This window comes from Silurus aristotelis (assembly GCF_946808225.1).
Source record: "Silurus aristotelis genome assembly, chromosome: 18".
Classification (NCBI taxonomy): Eukaryota; Metazoa; Chordata; class Actinopteri; order Siluriformes; family Siluridae; genus Silurus; species Silurus aristotelis.
In genome coordinates this window covers 15,317,885-15,336,964 of record NC_139591.1, presented here as the reverse complement: position 1 = coordinate 15,336,964, position 19,080 = coordinate 15,317,885, and the positions used below count along the sequence as shown (strand labels likewise).

At 38.9% G+C, this 19,080-nt stretch overlaps 1 protein-coding gene across 3 annotated transcripts in view; it reads right to left on the bottom strand.

The window, feature by feature from the left end:
- Positions 1–19,080, bottom strand: part of unc5cb (unc-5 netrin receptor Cb) — a 155,881-nt gene that overhangs the window by 74,598 nt on the left and 62,203 nt on the right. For all 3 annotated transcript variants that reach the window (XM_083568312.1, XM_083568310.1, XM_083568311.1), the window contains exon 2: positions 10,576–10,803. In XM_083568312.1, the coding sequence (XP_083424438.1) occupies positions 10,576–10,803 (228 nt within the window). The remainder of the gene's footprint in view (positions 1–10,575; positions 10,804–19,080) is intronic.

Sequence of the window (19,080 nt, the reverse complement as noted above, 5' to 3'; positions counted from 1 at the left end):
AATGACAGTGTTGATAAACGAGAACACTTTTGCTCATCTCGGATTTAAAATTTCTTCTTGACATGGAGCCATAACTCAAGGATGGATGGCGGAGTCAGTTTTTAGAAGCAATTCAAATGATGGTACACTATTTGTTCCTCGTTTACTGTACGTATAGTGTGTTTTCACACAATTCTCCCCAGACAGTAGCCGTGGAGCGCCGATTCGAAACGAAATACGTCAACATCAAAAGTATTGACTGGTTTTAGGTGAAGACTTTTGAACTGCAATCGGCTTTGTGTTTGACTAAAGCATGAAAAACAAGGCAACAAACAGGAAAATTAGATAAGTTATCGGAAACCCAGAGATATCGCATGACTGCGCTCGATCCATCCATCATTTGCATGGTGCGTTTGGCCGCAATAATGCGGCGTTCATAAAGCAGAGCCAAATGGAAGCCTGCGATCCGCCGGGATGCCAGGATGATTGAGATGTCCGGGGCCTTTGGAGCCGGATTTGGAGTCGGAATCCCGTTTGCTAACCCTGGTGATTACTGTTCAGCTGGGCTTCCGATCGAATGAAGGCCAGATCAGAGAGGCGCTCGTTTCTCCTGTTCTCATCTCTTCATCCCTCTGCAGACTCATTTATATATGATCATGGCAGATTAGAGTAGTGGAGGCGTGGGATTGGTGGATGAGGGTTTGATATTGCTAAACAAATCAGGAACGCTAAGTATCACATCATCTTTCTTTCTTTCTTTCTTTCTTTCTTTCTTTCTTTCTTTCTTTCTTTCAGAATAAAAAAAATGTGCAAAAGATGGCATGACTCCTAGCACTGCAGTGTGTGTGTGTGTGTGTGTGTGTGTGTGTGTGTGTGTGTGTATTTCGGTGCCCAATGAGCCCTGGAGGTGGCTTTCAGCACTGATTGGCTTGCAAAGCCAGAGACAGCAGCCTGAGAAATAAAGCCAGAATAATCCTCCATGCAAATGGCGCTTCCTCTCCACTACTCTGTTTTCCACTCCTCCACCTCTCCCACCATCTCTGCAGCTCATCCCTCGTTCCTGGCACACTGCGAGTTTACCCGTGTGTTTGCCGTTGTGCTTGGCGTCAGACAGACAGGAGGCGTCGCTTTAAAATGAGAAAACGAGGAGGAGGAGAAGCGGAAGCAAAAGGAAAACTTCCAATCGCATGTTGTTTAGAAGTTTTGATGTCTCATTTAAAAAAAATCTGTAAACTGCACTCCTACTAGGCTTTACATCAAAATCATTCCAGAAACAGAAATCAGTGCTTCATCAGCCACCACTATGCAGTGCACAGTTTGGAGTCTCTTTTATATTCTGGAAAACGAATGCTCAGGGGGGCAAAAACATTTTTACGTTAAAGGAGCAAATTAAAACTACAACAGAGCCGAATGCAAATGTTTGCGTCCTTACACTTGAACAAAAGTCGGTGTTTTTTTTGTTCAGTATCAATATTTTTCAGTATCATGTATGTAAATAATATTATTTCATGTATTTAATGTCTAGGATTATTTTCTATTATTTAATTTTTTAGTAATAATTCTATAAAAAAACACAGTACTTTCTACAAACAAGGAAGAATATCATCACCATACAAACCATAAATGATTCAAACCTATTTAATGTGGCAAGATTTTTTTTATTTACTTATTAATCCAGAATTATTGTCACATATTATATATCAAACCAAAAGTTTTTCTTGAACATTTGGCTAATAAACGAGAACATAGAAACCGTTCAGGGTTTTAAATCCAGATGTGTGCTCCTGCTTACAGCTGAAATGCATAGAGTTCTTTGCGACATAAAGCTGCAGCTTTGGACAAATTCTGAGCTAGAATGGCCGGTCGTAAGCTTTTCCATTACTTATTCATTTACAACCTGCGGGTTTAAAAAAAAATACATTCTCTGATCGTTTGTCAAAAGTTTCAAATGTGCGACTCGTTGCAGAGGATGGCCAGTGTACAGCGCACTCCCGGCTGTAAAAGCTCAGTGGGTGGTGTGTGTTTAAGATACACACAGTTCGCTTGATAAACTAGCACACAGATCTGTGAAATGCAAAGGAGCAAATAACACTGCTCCAAATAGTTCTCTATAGGGCCTGGTTCTCTGGAGATCAGACAATGAAACGTCGCGAGCTTAAAGATGTTACGTTATTATCATATCAGTAGGGTGCATCACGGTGCACCATGTAAAGAATAAAAACATTCTATTATAGGAAAACGATCAACAAAGCTTCTTCGATATGGCTGAGAAACTGTTTGGCATTAAATTCTGCAATTTTTTTGGCATAAAATTGGCATTAGATTTTTTTTATCCGTTTATAGCTACATTTATTACTGAGTGACATTTATAGCTAGATTTATTAATGAGGAACACCCCAGCAACAAATTCATGCTTATACTATAGCAACCTTAATCACCACTTTTACCCCTTTTTGACATTTAAAGCATGGAAAATAAATAAAAACCCATACTTCCTCCTGGAGCGCTGACACTGGAGGCTTCTTCCACTAATAAAAAATAATAAATAAAGCTGTCAGCTTTCAACTATACAAGTACGTTTGTTAAGTAGTGTTTTTAACATGTCGATTGTTTCTTTTAAATAATACAGTAATCCCCCGCTTTACCGCGGTTCGAATCTCGCGCCCCTGGATTATAGCGAAATTGCATTTGCCACGTAATTAATTAGTTTGGTTCATTTTCCCGCTCTCTCGCGGATAGCACGATAGGCCAAAACGCTTACAGGGAATTGGAGTTTTATGGAGTTTTGTGTTGAAATAATAAAATGTATTAATAAAAATATAATTATTCATTAAAAAATTAAGTCAAATGTTAACAGTACTATAGATAAAATTTATGTATCGCGGGCGGTTTTGAAACGTAACCACCGCGATAAACGGGGGATTACTGTATTGCAATTACAGCAGGCATCTCTTTGTACAAAATGAATTCAACATCTCCTGACCAATCAGAATGGTGAACTGAAAAAATGCTGTGGTAATGCCTTTGAAACAGGTGTTCGATTGGGAAATGTGTGTTATACATATTTTTGTATAATTCTGTTAGGTTACTAATTTAATTCACGTTACTGTTGAAGCTACGTAGGATTTTCTCTTATAACACAGAGCTTGAATCATGATTGGTCATGATCACAAGGATTTTTCGTACACAGGTATCCTGTAACAAAAATTGCAGATTATTACTAATAGGATTGTTCTAATACAGTATTGTTTCTATAGTAACAGCTTGTACATATAATTACTTTGTTACACACGGTTTTAAATTTGTTTATTTTAATGGTTGATGTAGTACAGATTTTTTTTGCTATTTAACATTTATTAAATTACAGAATTACTTTTTAAGACTAGTCATTACAAATTTCTCTCTTCTCATAAATGGAAAAAAACATTTGTTAATTTTAATGTTCATTATGTGGCTTTTTTGGTTTATAAAATACTGTTTTAAATGATTTCAGCTTAAAGAATTACGAGTTAAATGAATGATAAATGTTATATTGTGTAATTGTGTTACACTATAAGTGTCAGGGATTCACCCTGCCACGCCCCCCTCTGTAGCTGTCAGAGATCCACCCTGCCACGCCCCCCTCGATAGCAGTCACGCTGCTTCCCAAGATTACCGACAGCTGTGGCTCAGGAAAGATCAGACTACATAAACTCACGTTCTTGAGTCACAGGCTGTCGGTCGTTATATTGTCATATATTGTCAAGCTGGACAATCACGTGGCTGCTCGACCGCCGGCTGTATATGCGAATTCCACTTCCGACTTGGATTACTCATTGCCGAAGGCTTTATGGATTATGCTTGGGACATTCGAACTGATAGCGGACAACGCGTATCGAGCGGATGTCTTTGTTTGTTGTTTTCAACGGCTTATGAGTGTTTTTGTGTTGTACGGTTGTTGAAATAAAAGGACAATGGTCGGACTATATCGGCTTCCGCGTCTGCAGCCTGACAATAAGACATAGCGCATCCGATTATACAGTGTATTTATGTAGCATATGCACTGGAAAGTTTTGATTTCAATTCGAATGGGAGATATTTGCTGTGTAATGCCACGTCAACAAATTTCCAAACAAAAAAAAAAGGCTTTTTTTGTTATAATTCGAAAATTGGCTGGCATCCAGGATTTTGACATTGATCATGTAGCCGTGCTCTGATCTGATAAAACAGTGCATCAAAGCTCGCCTGGGGAAAACACGATCGCTCGCACGCGCACACACAGGCACACACACACACTATATTCATATCATTTTATCTGGTTCAGAAGGACGACCTGATCCTGGCGAGAGCAGCGAACGGATTTTAAATTGAGACGTCACTAACTAGAGCAGCGAAGGTTTAGCTCAGGACATAGCCGATAGAAATCACAGCTGAATGATGATCAGATGAAAGCGCTGGTTGTGTCGCGGTCACTTTATTTCATGCTGCATAAGTGACCCTGTTTATTGAGCAGCTAAACAGTTGTTGACGCTACACCAATTTAGTTCTTTATGCTTTGTGAGGTACAAAATGAGTGATGTACAGAGAATATAGATGGAGTGTATTCTTATATTCTTACTACACATTACATCATACCCCAGGTCTGTGTATAAGTCATTACAGTATACTATAGCGTACTAAACAAAGCGGCAAGATAATCACCGAGGAATAGCTGTCATCTAATATGGCATGCTTATGAATTTTTTAGAAATTCGCCTTGGATACGAGTCCCAATTGAATCTTCTCTTACGTAATTTCTCACATCTTCGCCTGTGGGGCTGGCGGCTGAAAACCGATCCCTTATTAGCATGGTTGTCATTATTAGCTTCAGGATGTTATTGATCTGTGAGAGGTAGACTTTTTTCTTTTTTTCTTTGCAACTGTCTTTCCAAAATAACTCGCCTCCATTTCACCTCGCAATTGGGTCGGGGGAGGGGTGAATGGGTGATGGTGTGTCCGTGGTGTGCATTACACCACTGCAACGCAACATAATTAACTTAGGTTCATTTGTAGCGATCAATTGGGCCGGCTGGAGATGAGCACGAGCAGTGCCTAAGTGTTGGAGAACGAGAGACAAAGAGGGATTGATACAGAAAGAGAGAGAGAGAGAGAGAGAGAGAGAGAGAGAGAGAGAGAGAGAGAGAGAGAGAGAGAGAGTATTTGGCATCTGCCCGCTCGTTTGGAATAAGTGCACACTACACCCGAGTCAGGCTGGCTCCAAAGCTAAAAGCACTGAGTATCCAGTAGCTATTTATTGCTCGGACCCAAATTTGTAACAAGTAACGGAATTACTGCCTCACGCCAGCCCCCCTCGAGTGCTCCATCTGAAGAAAAAACGCCCGTAATTTCCCTCGCAGAACTAATGGTACTACAACAATCCGTATAAAAAAAAGGAAAAAAAAGAATAACGTTTGTCCGATTCTTCCTCCAAGCGTGACCTTAATCAGGTGCGATTCAAAACCTTCTCTCTTCTCCTTTTGTTGATTCTGAGGCGGTGGTTAAAGAGAGAGAATCGATGCTGGAACATTTGAGTAGGTGTTTCTCCTTGAAGCCACTTCCAAAAAATCCATTTGCAGGGAGATAATGATCCTGCATACAAGCATAGGCTTTCTTTCTTTTCCAGAAAAGGAGGAAGATGGAGGAAAGGCTGAGGCATGGAGCCTGGTGCCTGGCGCAGATAACGCTCCAGCTCGGCCCGCTGCTGGCCTAAATGCCTGTTAATCTACTCCCCTTCCCAATACAGTGGAAGAGTGAGAGAGGCAGAGAGAGGGGATAGGGGTAGAGGATGAGTGTGGGCATTGGATCATGTTTCTCCCGGCTTTGATGGCTATTGACCAGCCTCTAGCTGCGGTTCTTTTCTGTCAATCAGGGGAAACTAGAGAGGAGTAGAGTGGGTAGAGGCACCCAGAGCCAAAATATAAAGGAGATAAACGGAGAGCAAGCAAGAAGAAGAGAGACGAAAGTCGAATGACGAGAGAGAACATTAAATAGATGGAAGGGGAGGGAAGGGAAGACGGGAAGAGTCAAGTTAGCGAAGAGTGATTCAGTGAAAAAGACTGCGAAAAGCTGATCCACGTATTCACGACAACCACTGAAGCAAGGCGGGAGCTCGGATAGCTCGTAAACAATCTCAGATTTGTGTGCGGCCCTCATCTCAGTAAGTCAGCATTCTCTATAAGCTGTTTGCTAATTGGGAAGATGTGGCGTCAATACTTTATTTCTCGATCATACGCTCCGAGCTGAGCTTAAACTAATGTGGTGCCTCCTGGTGGTCTGTGTGACCTTGGATAAATCTTTTTATCGCACACCGAGCGGGTGAAGATTTCAGGAATGACTCAGTGTTCCTCTTAAGCTTAATTGGTGCAACTTTTTTCCTAATCTGGAAATTATTTAACAGAGTGACGCACAGCTGAATGGCATTATTTCCCTATAACGCAATCCCCCAAAGTGTTTCATTCCTATTATTTCCCTGCATGTTTCCCAAACAATGTAAAACATGACATCATCTGTTTAATTAACATACAGCTAAATGCAGTACAATGACAGTAGAGACTTTTTTTTTGCAACTGGAGTGATTGGGAGTGTTGATGAACAGATCCTATCAATAGCTATTGAAAAATACACTATAGAGACAAAAGTATTGGGACACCAGACCTTTCCTGTCATATGAGGATCTTCTCCAAACTTTGACCACAAAACTAGAGGCACACAATTGTCTAGGACGTCTTTGAATGCGGTATAATACAATTGTGAATTCACTTATACTTGGAAACCCAAACTGGATCCAGCATGACAATCCCCTTGTGCACAAAACCAGCTCGAATGTATGGTTTACATGGTTTGGAGAGGAAGATCTTAATTGGCCTGCTATAGAGCTCTAATCTCAACCCTACTGAACACCTTTGGGATGAATTGGAACGCTGACTGCACCCCAGGCCTCCTCACCCTACATCAGCACCTGCCTTTTCTAACACCCTTGTGGCTGATGAACACAAATGTCAGCAAGCACACTCCAAAATGTAGTGGCACATCTTCTTACAAGAGAGATGAGGGACTTATAAAAGCAAATGAGAACTAAATGTGGAATGCTCAGAAAACACACACCATACTCATGGCCAGGTGTCCGCAAACTTCTGGCAATGTAGTGTAAAATAAATAGAAGACATAGAAAAGAAACAAGCATTTGTGGAGCTTCTAAATGGAGAACAAGATACAAATCAGAATGTAGAAGTAACAGTACAAGATCAATAATAAAAAAAAAAAAAAAAAAACATTCACTTAAAAAAAAATAATTAATGATTGATACTGTCAACTATTTAGTTTGTTCATTGAGTGCTTTGTTTAAACCTGCAAAAAAGATAGAAGTTGGGTGAGGCACATGTAATCCCCAGACACTTGGTCTTGCCATAAATGTGTGAGAAGCCCAGATTTTTCACAATATGCTGTAAAGTGAGTCCAAGTCTTAAGAAAAAGAAAAAGTAAAAAAAAATGTAAGTATACATTTTATTTGCTAAAACACAACAATTGGCAAAACCCGTTGCTCTGTAGAGACGTATAATCGTGCATCCTGCCAGCACTGACGTGCAAAGGAAAAAATTTGAAAAGCAATTTGCCATATGTTTAACACTTTATTCCAACTGCAAAGCAATGCGTTTATGGGTTTTTCATCCTGTGTTATTTTAAGTAGTGGTGATATTCTAACAAGCATACAAACTCACTTCTCTCTCTCTCTCTCTCTCTCTCTCTCTCTCTCTCTCTCTCTCTCTCTCTCTCTCTCTCTCTCTGCGTGTTTCACAACAATTTTCAGAAATGGCTTTTTCAAGCAAAGGTCAATATTTAGTGTGACCTCCCTTTGCACTAAGCAAACTTGAATTCTTCTGGGGAGTCTGTTCTGATGTTTTCTGAAGTAATCTTCTTTAAGCTTCTTTCAGCACTTCCCAGGGTTCTTCTTTAGACTTATCTTTCTATTTCTGTCCAGGTGATCCCATACTTCCTCTATAGAATTTAGGTCTGGACTGTATGCAGGATAGTCCATGACTGTCAGTGTTTTATCAACTGTTTTTCTCTCCAAATATAATTTTACTGCATTAGCAGTGTGCTTGGGATCGTTATTATAGAAAGAATGGAATGATGAATTAAAACATCTCTTTTTACTTTTGATTCCATCAATTTGAACACTATCACCAACACCACTGGTAGAAATGCAGCCCCAAACCAGGACAGACCCTCCACCATGTTTCACTGAAGGCTGCACACACTCAATCTTCTATCTCTCTTCGATTCTTCTTAAATTTGTCAACAATTGGATCCAAAAATTGTAATCAAATCTTCATCACTTCATAATATTCTTTTCCACTGATGTCCATTCGAATCTTTGTGAGCATTAGATTATCTTAGCCTTTTGAACCTTACAAATAGTGTTTTCCTGGTTGCTACCCTTCCACAAAGGTGATCCATTCCTGATCAAGCTGTAGGGAGATCAACTTTGAATCCTGATGAAGCTGGCAGATGCTGAGCCAGGTCCTTTCTGGACTTTTACCGGTTTCTCAAAAAGAAGATTAAGAAAATTTTCTTGGCCTTTTAGGCCTTTTTTTGTCTGTGACCTTCCTTTTTTTTTTTTTTAATACTCCATTCAAATTTCCTGGTTATATTCTTCCACAGAGACTGAGAACTGATTATATTTAGTTATTATACCAATGTTGTAACATCGAACCTAATGGCGCCCTAAGGCATGCTCTCTCTCGGTGTGTGTGTGTATATATATATATATATATATATATATATATATATATATATATATATATGTGAGAAAGAAAATACGAATAAAATCCCCCTTAGGGCTTCAGAAACCATTACAGACAACAGGGCCTATTTGATTGCCTGCATTCAGCTGCCAAAGAGGGAAATTGAGTTGTCCCTTGTGCCCACAGGTAGCAATCACGCCACTCTCATGAGCACTTTCTTTTCCTATCTCTGCTTTGAAGACACTATTGAGCTGCTGGTTATTAACAGCCCACAGACAGTAAGCAGAAGAGAGGCACGTGTTTGCATTCAGCTCTGATCTGCAGCGCTCCAGCTTTCGACTTGAGTGAACAGAGCCATAAAAACATGCCACTCTCGTCGGGGCTAAACGTGTTACGATGGGATGGCAGTTCGGTTTTAATGAGCTGTTAATTGGCGTAATGGCGGTCGTTTGCGAGATACGTGACAGGGACTGAGATCTGCCATTGTCTGAGAGAGTGAGAGAGTGAGAGAGAGAGAGAGAGAGAGAGAGAGAGAGAGAGAGAGAGAGAGAGAGAGAGAGAGAGAGAGAGAGAGAGATGTGAAAAGAGATAAAAGCAAGAAAGAACTTGACTCACCAGTCAATATTCCTGTGAATACACAGGCAGGAAAGAGAAATCACATGGTGATGAAAAGAGGGAGAGTAAGAGAGAGGGAGAGAGAGGGAGAAAACTAAATTCCCTTCAGCAAATAATGGGCTTTGTAGCGCCATTTAGATAACGCTTTCCACAATAATCGAAAATATGCTGCTACTTGGACTACACTGAAGTAGAACCTTTACAAGAAAGTGCTGTGTGATGTTTCTTATCAGAGTGAGTAAGCCAATCAAATCAAAGAACATGAGATTCTATTAACCCAAATGGCTCCATAGGTCTCCACATTCTGCTCTGTAGCAAGAATTCAGGGATTTTCGGTAGAAATGTGCTAACGGAGCTGAGTCGTTTGTATTTCAATTAAATAAAGGTTTATTTTTGGCATCCATGTTACTGCTAGTTTAAACTGCAGTGCAACAGCACCACCAATGGTTATAAAAAAACAAACAAACAAACAAAACAAATAAAAAAAGCACTATAATATGGAGAGGCGAAGTTAGGGCTGAATTCTTTCTAGCCCAAAAGCCTGAATTTGAAAATGCCAGATAGCACATGCACAAATGACCATAGACAATGTCTAGATTTTGGCTTAAGGTTAGAAAGCGGAATTGTATGTTATCTAATACTTGTTTATACAGTATTGCTGTGCCAAGTGGTGTCTTGTGAGGTGCCAGAAGTGAAACACAAAATAAGTTTGACACGTTTGAGAATAAATATTTTTAGAATTGCTCGAAAATGACCTTCACCTCCAGCACACATACTTTTGGGCTTCTAAATATAAACCATTACTTTCCAAGCGAGATCGCTACACATTCTGAAGACTCTTCATTCTTTTTAGTTTGCACTATATGCTCTCGTTTGGTCAGTCTCGCTCGATCCCAAGTGTGTCTGTTGTGTCAGACAAAAGAGCTCACTTGTCAGCACTGTCTGAGCCTTAATGATGTCTCGAGAACCAGACAAGGAACATAAACATCATGTTAAAGGTACAGTAGCAGCCCTAAACTAGCTTTATGGGCATTTTAGTTTAAGGAAAGTGCAGTGAAATTCCACTCTCATTACAGGTGTGGCAGATTGTTAAAAAAAATAATAAAAAAATTAAAATTATTGTTCATTTGGCCAATATTCCAATGTTTCTTCTCAAAGTGTGTCTGTTAATTTGACTTGTGTGGACATTGAACTGAATGGACTAAAGGTGAATACTGACCGGAGGTCTCGTCCACACGCTCCTCCACCGTGTGCTCCTTCTGGGGAACCCACTCGCTGTTGCACTTAAAGTAGATCTGTGTGGCAGGCGTGGCTTTGCAGTATAAATTGACGGGCTTGTTTTTGACAATGTAGGCCTCTTCAGGCTCCATCAGGAAGTGGGGGAGGGGCTCTGGTGGGTCCGAAGGAAAAGTCTCGGGAAGATCGCCCAACCCCAAGTAGTCATCATCTGTTACAAGGGAAGAAAAAGGGAGAGAAAAGGGAGAGAGGGAGAGAGAGATAAGGATCAGTTTTTATAAACTTGATACACACAATATAGAGCAACATCACAGCTCATTTATCATTGAGGTAAATGTTTATACAAGCAGGTTTGGCAAGGAGATGTTTTTGGGAAGGTTCCACATTGGCTCAGAGCTCCTGCCCGCTCTCCACCCTGAACCGCAGCTACTGTTAGCACTTTGAAACCAGTAGCAACGACAGGGCTGGCTGTTAAGAAAATGGCATGTGCACCTTTTTATATTTCCCCGAACCCAGCACTTGTGGTTTGCAGTCTCTTTCTTTCACTACTGGTCTAGGGGGGGTTCTGGTGTACTTAATTCTGTAGATATTTGGGCTGCAGATGGTTAAGCCCCCTGTAATTATGGGTCTCTTTTATCAGCATGCCTCTCACTGTCAGGCTGCTGTCTGGCCCCATCAAACGCACACCTATATTTATCAGCCTATTTACAAAATGAATCTATGGCGCTGGACATCTAAAGGGCCCCTCAAACATTCCCTCTTGAACATGGAAAACTAGCCAAAAGCTTAGTCCCACTTGAATATTACACACACACACACACACACACACACACACACACACACACACACACACACACACACACACACACACACACATCTGCACAAGGATGGTCCTCCAGGTGTGTCAGCCTGGCTCAATATCCGGCCTTTGACTCTGCACACGGGGGGGATGAGGAAACCCATTTGCAGAGCCCATTTGTCACCTCTGCTCCGTTTTCTATTCCTAACACCCAACTGCTAGACATCAATTATTTACCCCCAATAGAAATGAGTCTGAAGAGGAGGCACATCACTTCCTGTGGCAAAAAGGTTAAATCACCACATCGGCAAATCTTCCCCCGACCTGTATTTCTTTGGCTCTCTCTTCAATTCTCCGGTGCTCTGTGTCTTAACAAATCTTGTCGGGGCAGAAAGACAATATTGCGTCAATAAGGCCCCTAATGTTAGGAGCCCTGCCTGCATGTCAAGATCTATTCGGCATGAGACGGTGTGTGCTGCTGTGGTAAGGCAGGTAGGAGAGGAAGAAGAGTGCAAAGTGCACAAGATACAAAAGAAACGGTCCAAGAAGTGCAGAAAGGCAGAGGCTGCACTGACACAGAGTCTGCTTTTTAGCACAACCTGCTCTGGGATCACACCTGCACAGTCATCAGCCTCTAGTCATCTGCTAATTGAAGATGAGCGGTAAACTCTAGCTGACCCCGGGTTGCTGCTTCGTAGTAGCCCGAGGGTGAATGTATACCAGTGAGAGAAAAGAAGAAGAAGTGAGAGAGAAATAAATATATACTTTTAAGAAAATATTTAATCATTAAAGGAGTAATGCTTGTTTATATTTTTTAAACTTACATTTTTTTTATTAAGCACCTTCTCTTAGATCTCCATTAAAGTATATAATGGAGATCTGAGAGAATGTGCTCAATAAAAAAAAATCTGTGAGAATGCTGTATGTGTTTAATTCCTCTTTTCACATTTTGTTTTTAAATGATTGCTAGTATAATGTGGTATTATGGTATAAATATGTGCAAAAACTACTTGTTACTTGTGACCATAAGCGGATATTGTTTTATTTATAGGTACAGGGAAACACAGGGAAGCTCCTGCTCATAACCGCCCTTACATACACATTAAATGCTATGCACTGAATTCCACTAATGAAGATTAGCTCAAGTCGAAATAAATAAAATTTCTGCCAAACATAAAAACAAAAACTATGTTAATTCCTGTCACATCTGTAAAAAACATTTTCCATGCTATTTTTAATGATATATTGAAAGTGATAATAAAGCCGATGACTGTAAGAAATAGTAAGAGTGCTATTCTATAATATATATTGCAGCCGTGCATGTATAATATTTAAAACAGATGACATGAGTCAGGAAATATCAGATAAGTTTGAATTTCCTGCTGGGCTGAGTGTTTACTGAAATGCACAAAAACAGGCTTTCCGCATGCCTGAGAATGCGAAGGGGTGTCGGGATCTGGGAAAAACACAAGTGCACGTTTTGATCAAATTCATGCTCCAGTGCAGCTATTAGCCCTGGACCATAACCATGACCCAGTAAAACAGCTGGCCTCATCAACCGGTCTTTATTAAACACATACTGATAAACCTACAGGCAGAACAAACACAGAAATATGCAGGGGTTATCAAGCCAAACACACATGAACATGCACAAACACACACACACACACACACACACACACACACACACACACACACACACACTCACACACTCACACACACACAAAAAAAACCCTCTTCACCTCGGTACTGATTGATCCCAAACACTGCTTTTGTCGATTCCTGTGTAATCCACAAATTTAAATATTAGGCACTTAACTATTTACAGCTTCTATACACATTTTATTGTATAACTAAACTAATTTTCCTGCCAAAACCAAATTACATTCTTGGTTCTGAAAACCTGGGTTAGCTTTAGTATATACCCTAGCTCACATCGCATGTTTGCAAAAATGTACTGGAAAACTCAGCCAATATATTGATTAGCTAGTTTCTTTTCCAAACATTAGCTGAGGTTAGCTTGTGTAAACCGGCTCTTGGTTTATGTGATTATCCATTAGTTAAATTAGCAAGCCAGACAAATTTGCTTCTGGACTGCCGTGTTATTAGCTACCTTACTTTGGTAATAAATAATCAAGCAGCATTGCTGGCTCAGGTATACACTGTTAGACACACATTAGCTAACATTGTTGGCCCAATTTCGTTTCATTACTGAGGTTTGCTTGTGTAAAGTATCTATTGCAAAACTAGGCCCATACATGAAAAAGAGGAAAAAATTGACACAGAGCTTCATTTTTAATTAAGAGATAACATTTTTCGTTATATTTTTAAGCAGCAAAAACTTTGGCAGTGCCTACTGCTATAAGCAAACTTTCAGTCTAATGAACTTGAGAAAGTGCAAACTGAGAAGCAAACTAACTGCCTGTCACTTACATAATATCCTGACTTTGTCAGTAAGTCAGCTGCAGCCCAATTTGGAAAAAGATTTCTAAAAAATTAGGGCCAGATTCATGTTTCACACTCAACATCACTGATATTACAAGCATATGGATGTATTAATAATAGCTTGAATAGCTGTATTAGTCATTTAACGCATATTGTACTACAGATGGAATTGTTTTCATTGTACTATAAGTTTCATTGAACTAGAAAACTCTAAAAATACAGACTATTTTACAAATGTATTTATAAATATTAAAATCATAAATTAGGGAAGATTTAGCTACCTTAATTTGAATATAATATGGTTTGTAATCTTTGGCCCTTCCGTGGAAAAATGTTGGGCCCTTTTGGACTATTGGTTTTTGGATACTAAATGTAGCATTAGAAACGTTTACATGTGTGATGATGATTGATTATTTATTAGCTAAGCTGGCTGCGCAGTTTTCTTTGTAACCATAGAAAACCTAAGCGCGTTAAACGTTTCCAAGTATTACATGTAATTGAAGAATAATTAACTAAATAGCTAAGTAAGCTAGCCAGTTTAGCTAACTAGCCAAGGTCTGCAAAGAAATCCTACACGCTAATAGAACTCAAGCTAACAAATAATCAACCAGCACTTCTAGCTTGTAAATGCATTTAACACTCACTTTGCTAATTATTTTTAAAAGAAACTAGCCATATTATCTCTTGGTATATGAATATCTGTAGCTAAATTAGCTAGCCAAGCAATCATGTGTTGTGCTGCGTTATTGTTTATTAGCTGAGTTTATTAACAAATTTCTTTGCAAATTTTCATTAGTTCAGTTTGTTTGTAGGTTAGACATATTTATAGGATACAGCGTAGCCAAAAAACTATGCTAACTAGATTAAATATATGATTTCTATAGATGTATAAGAACAAATAATCTTTATCTTGATGAAACAGATTTTTACAATATCTGTCAAATATTTTCTAAGGTGTTATTGGTTTCATTAGTTTGAATATATACATTTTTGCACTGCATCCTTTTTAAGTGTCCTTCCTCTGCATTACTCAGATAAAAGAAAAAACATCACACTTTTACAGCCACATGGAAGACCTTGACCTAGAAACTGCCTTCAAAAAACCAGCACACATTTCTCTCTCTATCCCTTGCTCTAGCATTTCTTCCCTATCATTTAACGATATCACAGATCAGACAGCAGCATGAAAGGATTCCGTGTGCAGGATTCAACTCGCAATCACCAGCTACCGGTGCAGCCAAAATATTATCTGGAAATAAACATGCTCCTTGGGGAAAAATGAAGGGGGAGAATTAAGCTGCCAACCTTCTTTGGGTGTATGCTACTAGGAGTTATCATTCAAAACTTAAAATAAGCCAAGTGACATAGAAATCTGGAATGACTGACAGTTGCACCCCGGAAAGCCACACCCCTTTCTCTCCATCTCACGTTATTGACGTTTAAAGCGCTGCTCTCATCTCCATTCGATGAAACTTTGATATTAGACAAGAGCTCATTCCATTATATATATATATATATATATATATATATATATATATATATATATATATATATATATATATATATATATATATATATATATATATATATAAAATACAATATAATATAATATATATAGAAATATGTGTTTAGCTGAAAAACAAATAGCACTGCTGCATCATTGTGCAAAATACTAATATTTGTCCTCTATTTCCTAAGTTAGCAGGGCAAAATGTATTTTTCCAGCGTGTCTAACATTCTTTAACCGGTTACAAGTTAACCAGATCATTATTTTCAACATGAGATCACTTATGTATAAATTATCTAGCATTAGGTGGATAGTCATTATCTAAGATAGCACAAGTTAGCTCTTTAGGTTTTCTTTGTTAAATTTACCTGAGGTTAATTCAATTTTAAGCTTTGATGGGATGCTCAGGGATGTAATTTGAGAGTGTTATCACAAAAGCCATCCTGAAACTGTTGTCTAGTGTCTATTGTTTACCATTGCTTGAACCTTCATTTATTTAGCCAGCTAATGTTCTTTAAAAAAACATTACCTGCTATTAGCTTGTTTATGCATTATCATGATTATTCATTAGCTCACAGTAACACTCTCCAAATTCGTTCTGTGAAAAGGCTGACCCAAAAAAAAAAAAGATTAAATAGACTTAAGTATAAGCTCTAATACTTTGTAAGTCTATTTGATTTTTTGGGGGGGTCAGATGTTCATCCAAATCATTTTAGTATTAATGATAAATTAGATTGTGATTAAAGCTCTGTTTGTATTTCACAAAAAGGGTTTAGTGAGCCAAACAGACTTTGGAAAAGTGAGTTGTGAAAGAACTATGTTGAAAAATTTACCGTGTATTGTTTTTTTGTTTACTGGGTTCTGACTTTAAATAAACTGGGTCTTCCCTCCTACCCATTCAGAATCGCTATAGTTTATTCATCTTTGGGGTTGTCTACATTTTTCTTTCCAGAGAGGGGGAGAGATACAGCCTGAGATAAAGAGAGATGCATGTTTCCTCTTCATTCACTACAACACAGCTCGCACTACTGTCACCGTCAGGGAATCGAGTCACACCCATGATGTTAGATATAAGGAAGGGTGCTAATAGATACGGAGCATACAAACCTCCATCGAGAAAAGACGCATGGCAGAAAGAAAGCATGTAGACCCTGTGAAACCCATCTGCATGCCATCATGTGTGTGAATTTTTCTTCATGCTAGGTTGCCAGTTTTTGATGGGGATGTAATTCGAGAGCGGGGCTTATCACGAAAGCCATCTTGGAACAGTCAGACTGGAACTCAACCACACCTCACCCTCTTAACACTGGGGCCTGCAAGCTTTCTTTCTTTCCAAATGAATAAAAAAGGCAGAAAAGAATCTGAGCTCTGGGGGATAATGTGGCCTCTGAGTCATGACTCAGTGTCGGTTCTTAACTTCTAGAATCACAATTGTTGATTTAAAGCAGTCTTGGTCACGCCTCTTGGAAAACAACACTATGCAATTAAAACAATAAACGTTTTCAGGTAGGTTATGAGGGGCGGTGGCAGTGTTATTTTTCCAAGTTGTTCAAGCTGAACCGAACATACACTACATACTTATCTTTTCCCCTGCAATATCCAATTCTGCAGTTTTCCTTTAATCAGTAAATGTAGCAGCTTGCTACCATGTTAGCATTAAAATCTAATTTCGTACGTTTTATGAGAAATTATCACCACATGCGCAACTACTCTCCATATTTTATATCACCGCGTCTGAAAAGAGGCGCTTTCTCTGGCTAAATATAGTCATTAATAATGATCCGGCCTCATATGTGGGTGCTTGCTGTTTACATACTTCTGCATAAGCAGATTTTATTAATACATTCATCTTATAAAAAAAATCATAAAAGCCAACTGCAGAGTTACTGACACTTTGAACAGAGTTTTTTTGCCACCTTCGGCACAGATTGTTAGTTTCATATTGAGAAGGGGGAGAATATTTTTGTGGTTTCCAAGACACTTTAAACATGGCTTCGTATGACAAAAATATATAGCTACATATCTATATCTATATCTATATATGTAGATATATCTTTTTGTAGCAATGTTCAAAGTGTCTTGAGAACCACAAAAATATTAAATAAATACCATTATATATTTCAAATTTTCACAAAAACTAACAAAAAAGACCTCGCTCTCTTTTTCTCTCTAATATATATATATATATATATATATATATATATATATATATATATATATATATATATATATATAGAGAGAGAGAGAGAGAGAGAGAGAGAGAGAGAGAGAGAGAGAGAGAGAGAGAGAGAGAGAGAGAGAGAGAGAGAGAGAGCGATGTCTTTTTTGTTACCGTGGTTTTTGTGAATATTTTAAATATATAATGATCTGCTGGAACATTAAATACTAAGGCTTATGATAAGGAATAGGTTTGTTGTTGAATGTTAATATTTTATACCAAAAAGCCTGTTAACTTGTGTGGCAGCCTTTTTGTGATGTTTCACTTTTCACTATATTAAGAATGCAATGGTGTATGCGTGATTAAATGCAGATATGCTGTAAACTACATTATGACATATGCTTTATAGTAATTATCACTACCGTACAAGCATGCTAATTTATAAATCTTCACGGGACTGAGAGGGTGACATTGCAAATGTCGTAGAGAATGTATTACATATATACAGATTATGCCCAGGCCATGTTTTGCTTCAATCTCTGTACCACCACTTCTCCCTTCTTTTGCATTTTGTTGAATTCTTGAGGTTGACTATGATTATGAAAAACAACTTGCACTACTTAATATTAAACATTGGAACATTGGATACTTACTGTGCTGCCATAAGGGTTCCTAAGGTCCATAATTAGGCAACTAACTTTCTTTTTTTCATAAAAAATGCTATAAAATTCTAAATGTTCAAAGACAGATTTGCCTTTGTCCTGTCAGAGGCCAATCAGGCTCATCTCACTACATTCCCCTAAAGTCTACCTTTTCCAGGATTCGAAGGCTACACAGAAGATTTGAAGTGATATGCGTCGCTTTCAAAGTGCACACACAGGCTTTTACCCATGACCAATGTTTGCTTTCTTTTTGTCAGAGAAACTAGTACAAAGCCAATCCTTAACTGGTGACACATCCCAGACAGGGCCTTTTTGTTTCTCTAAAGGTAAAAAAAAAAAGAGTCTGGTGTGATCATCTTTTTTTGGAGATACGGTTGTGAGGAATCTGCTGATAACTGCCCAGAATAAGGGTATGATCGCACTGATAGCGCCACCATGCAGATCAAGGCAGAGCAGAGTTTACAAAACCTCAGGCTATACCTGTGAGATGAAACGACACATGCAGTGGGGGGTCGGTGGTGCTATCAGGACTTTGTAGTTCACTACGCTTCAGACGTCTTCAAAGCTCAAATATTCATCTTTAAATCGCACACGCACACTGTGTAGTCTTCTAAAGTCTGGTCACATGGGGGGAGAATGCTTGTTGTCGAAGCCTCAGGATCAGCCTCAGAAGAGCCTCAGAATCAAAACCTCATTGTCATTGGACTTAATTACTTATTCTCTTCAAGAGAGACTTTCCCTTCGAGCAGCGTCCACCTCACACCAGAAGGTCCAAATCCAACCGATCAATGAATTTTCACGGAGTTAAAAAAGACAAAAAAGAAAATAGCCAACGGCTGGACTTAAATCTGAAGATCAACTAATGAACAGTTTTGATGTGGTGCCTTTACAGCGGAAGCACATCAGAGAGAGAGAGA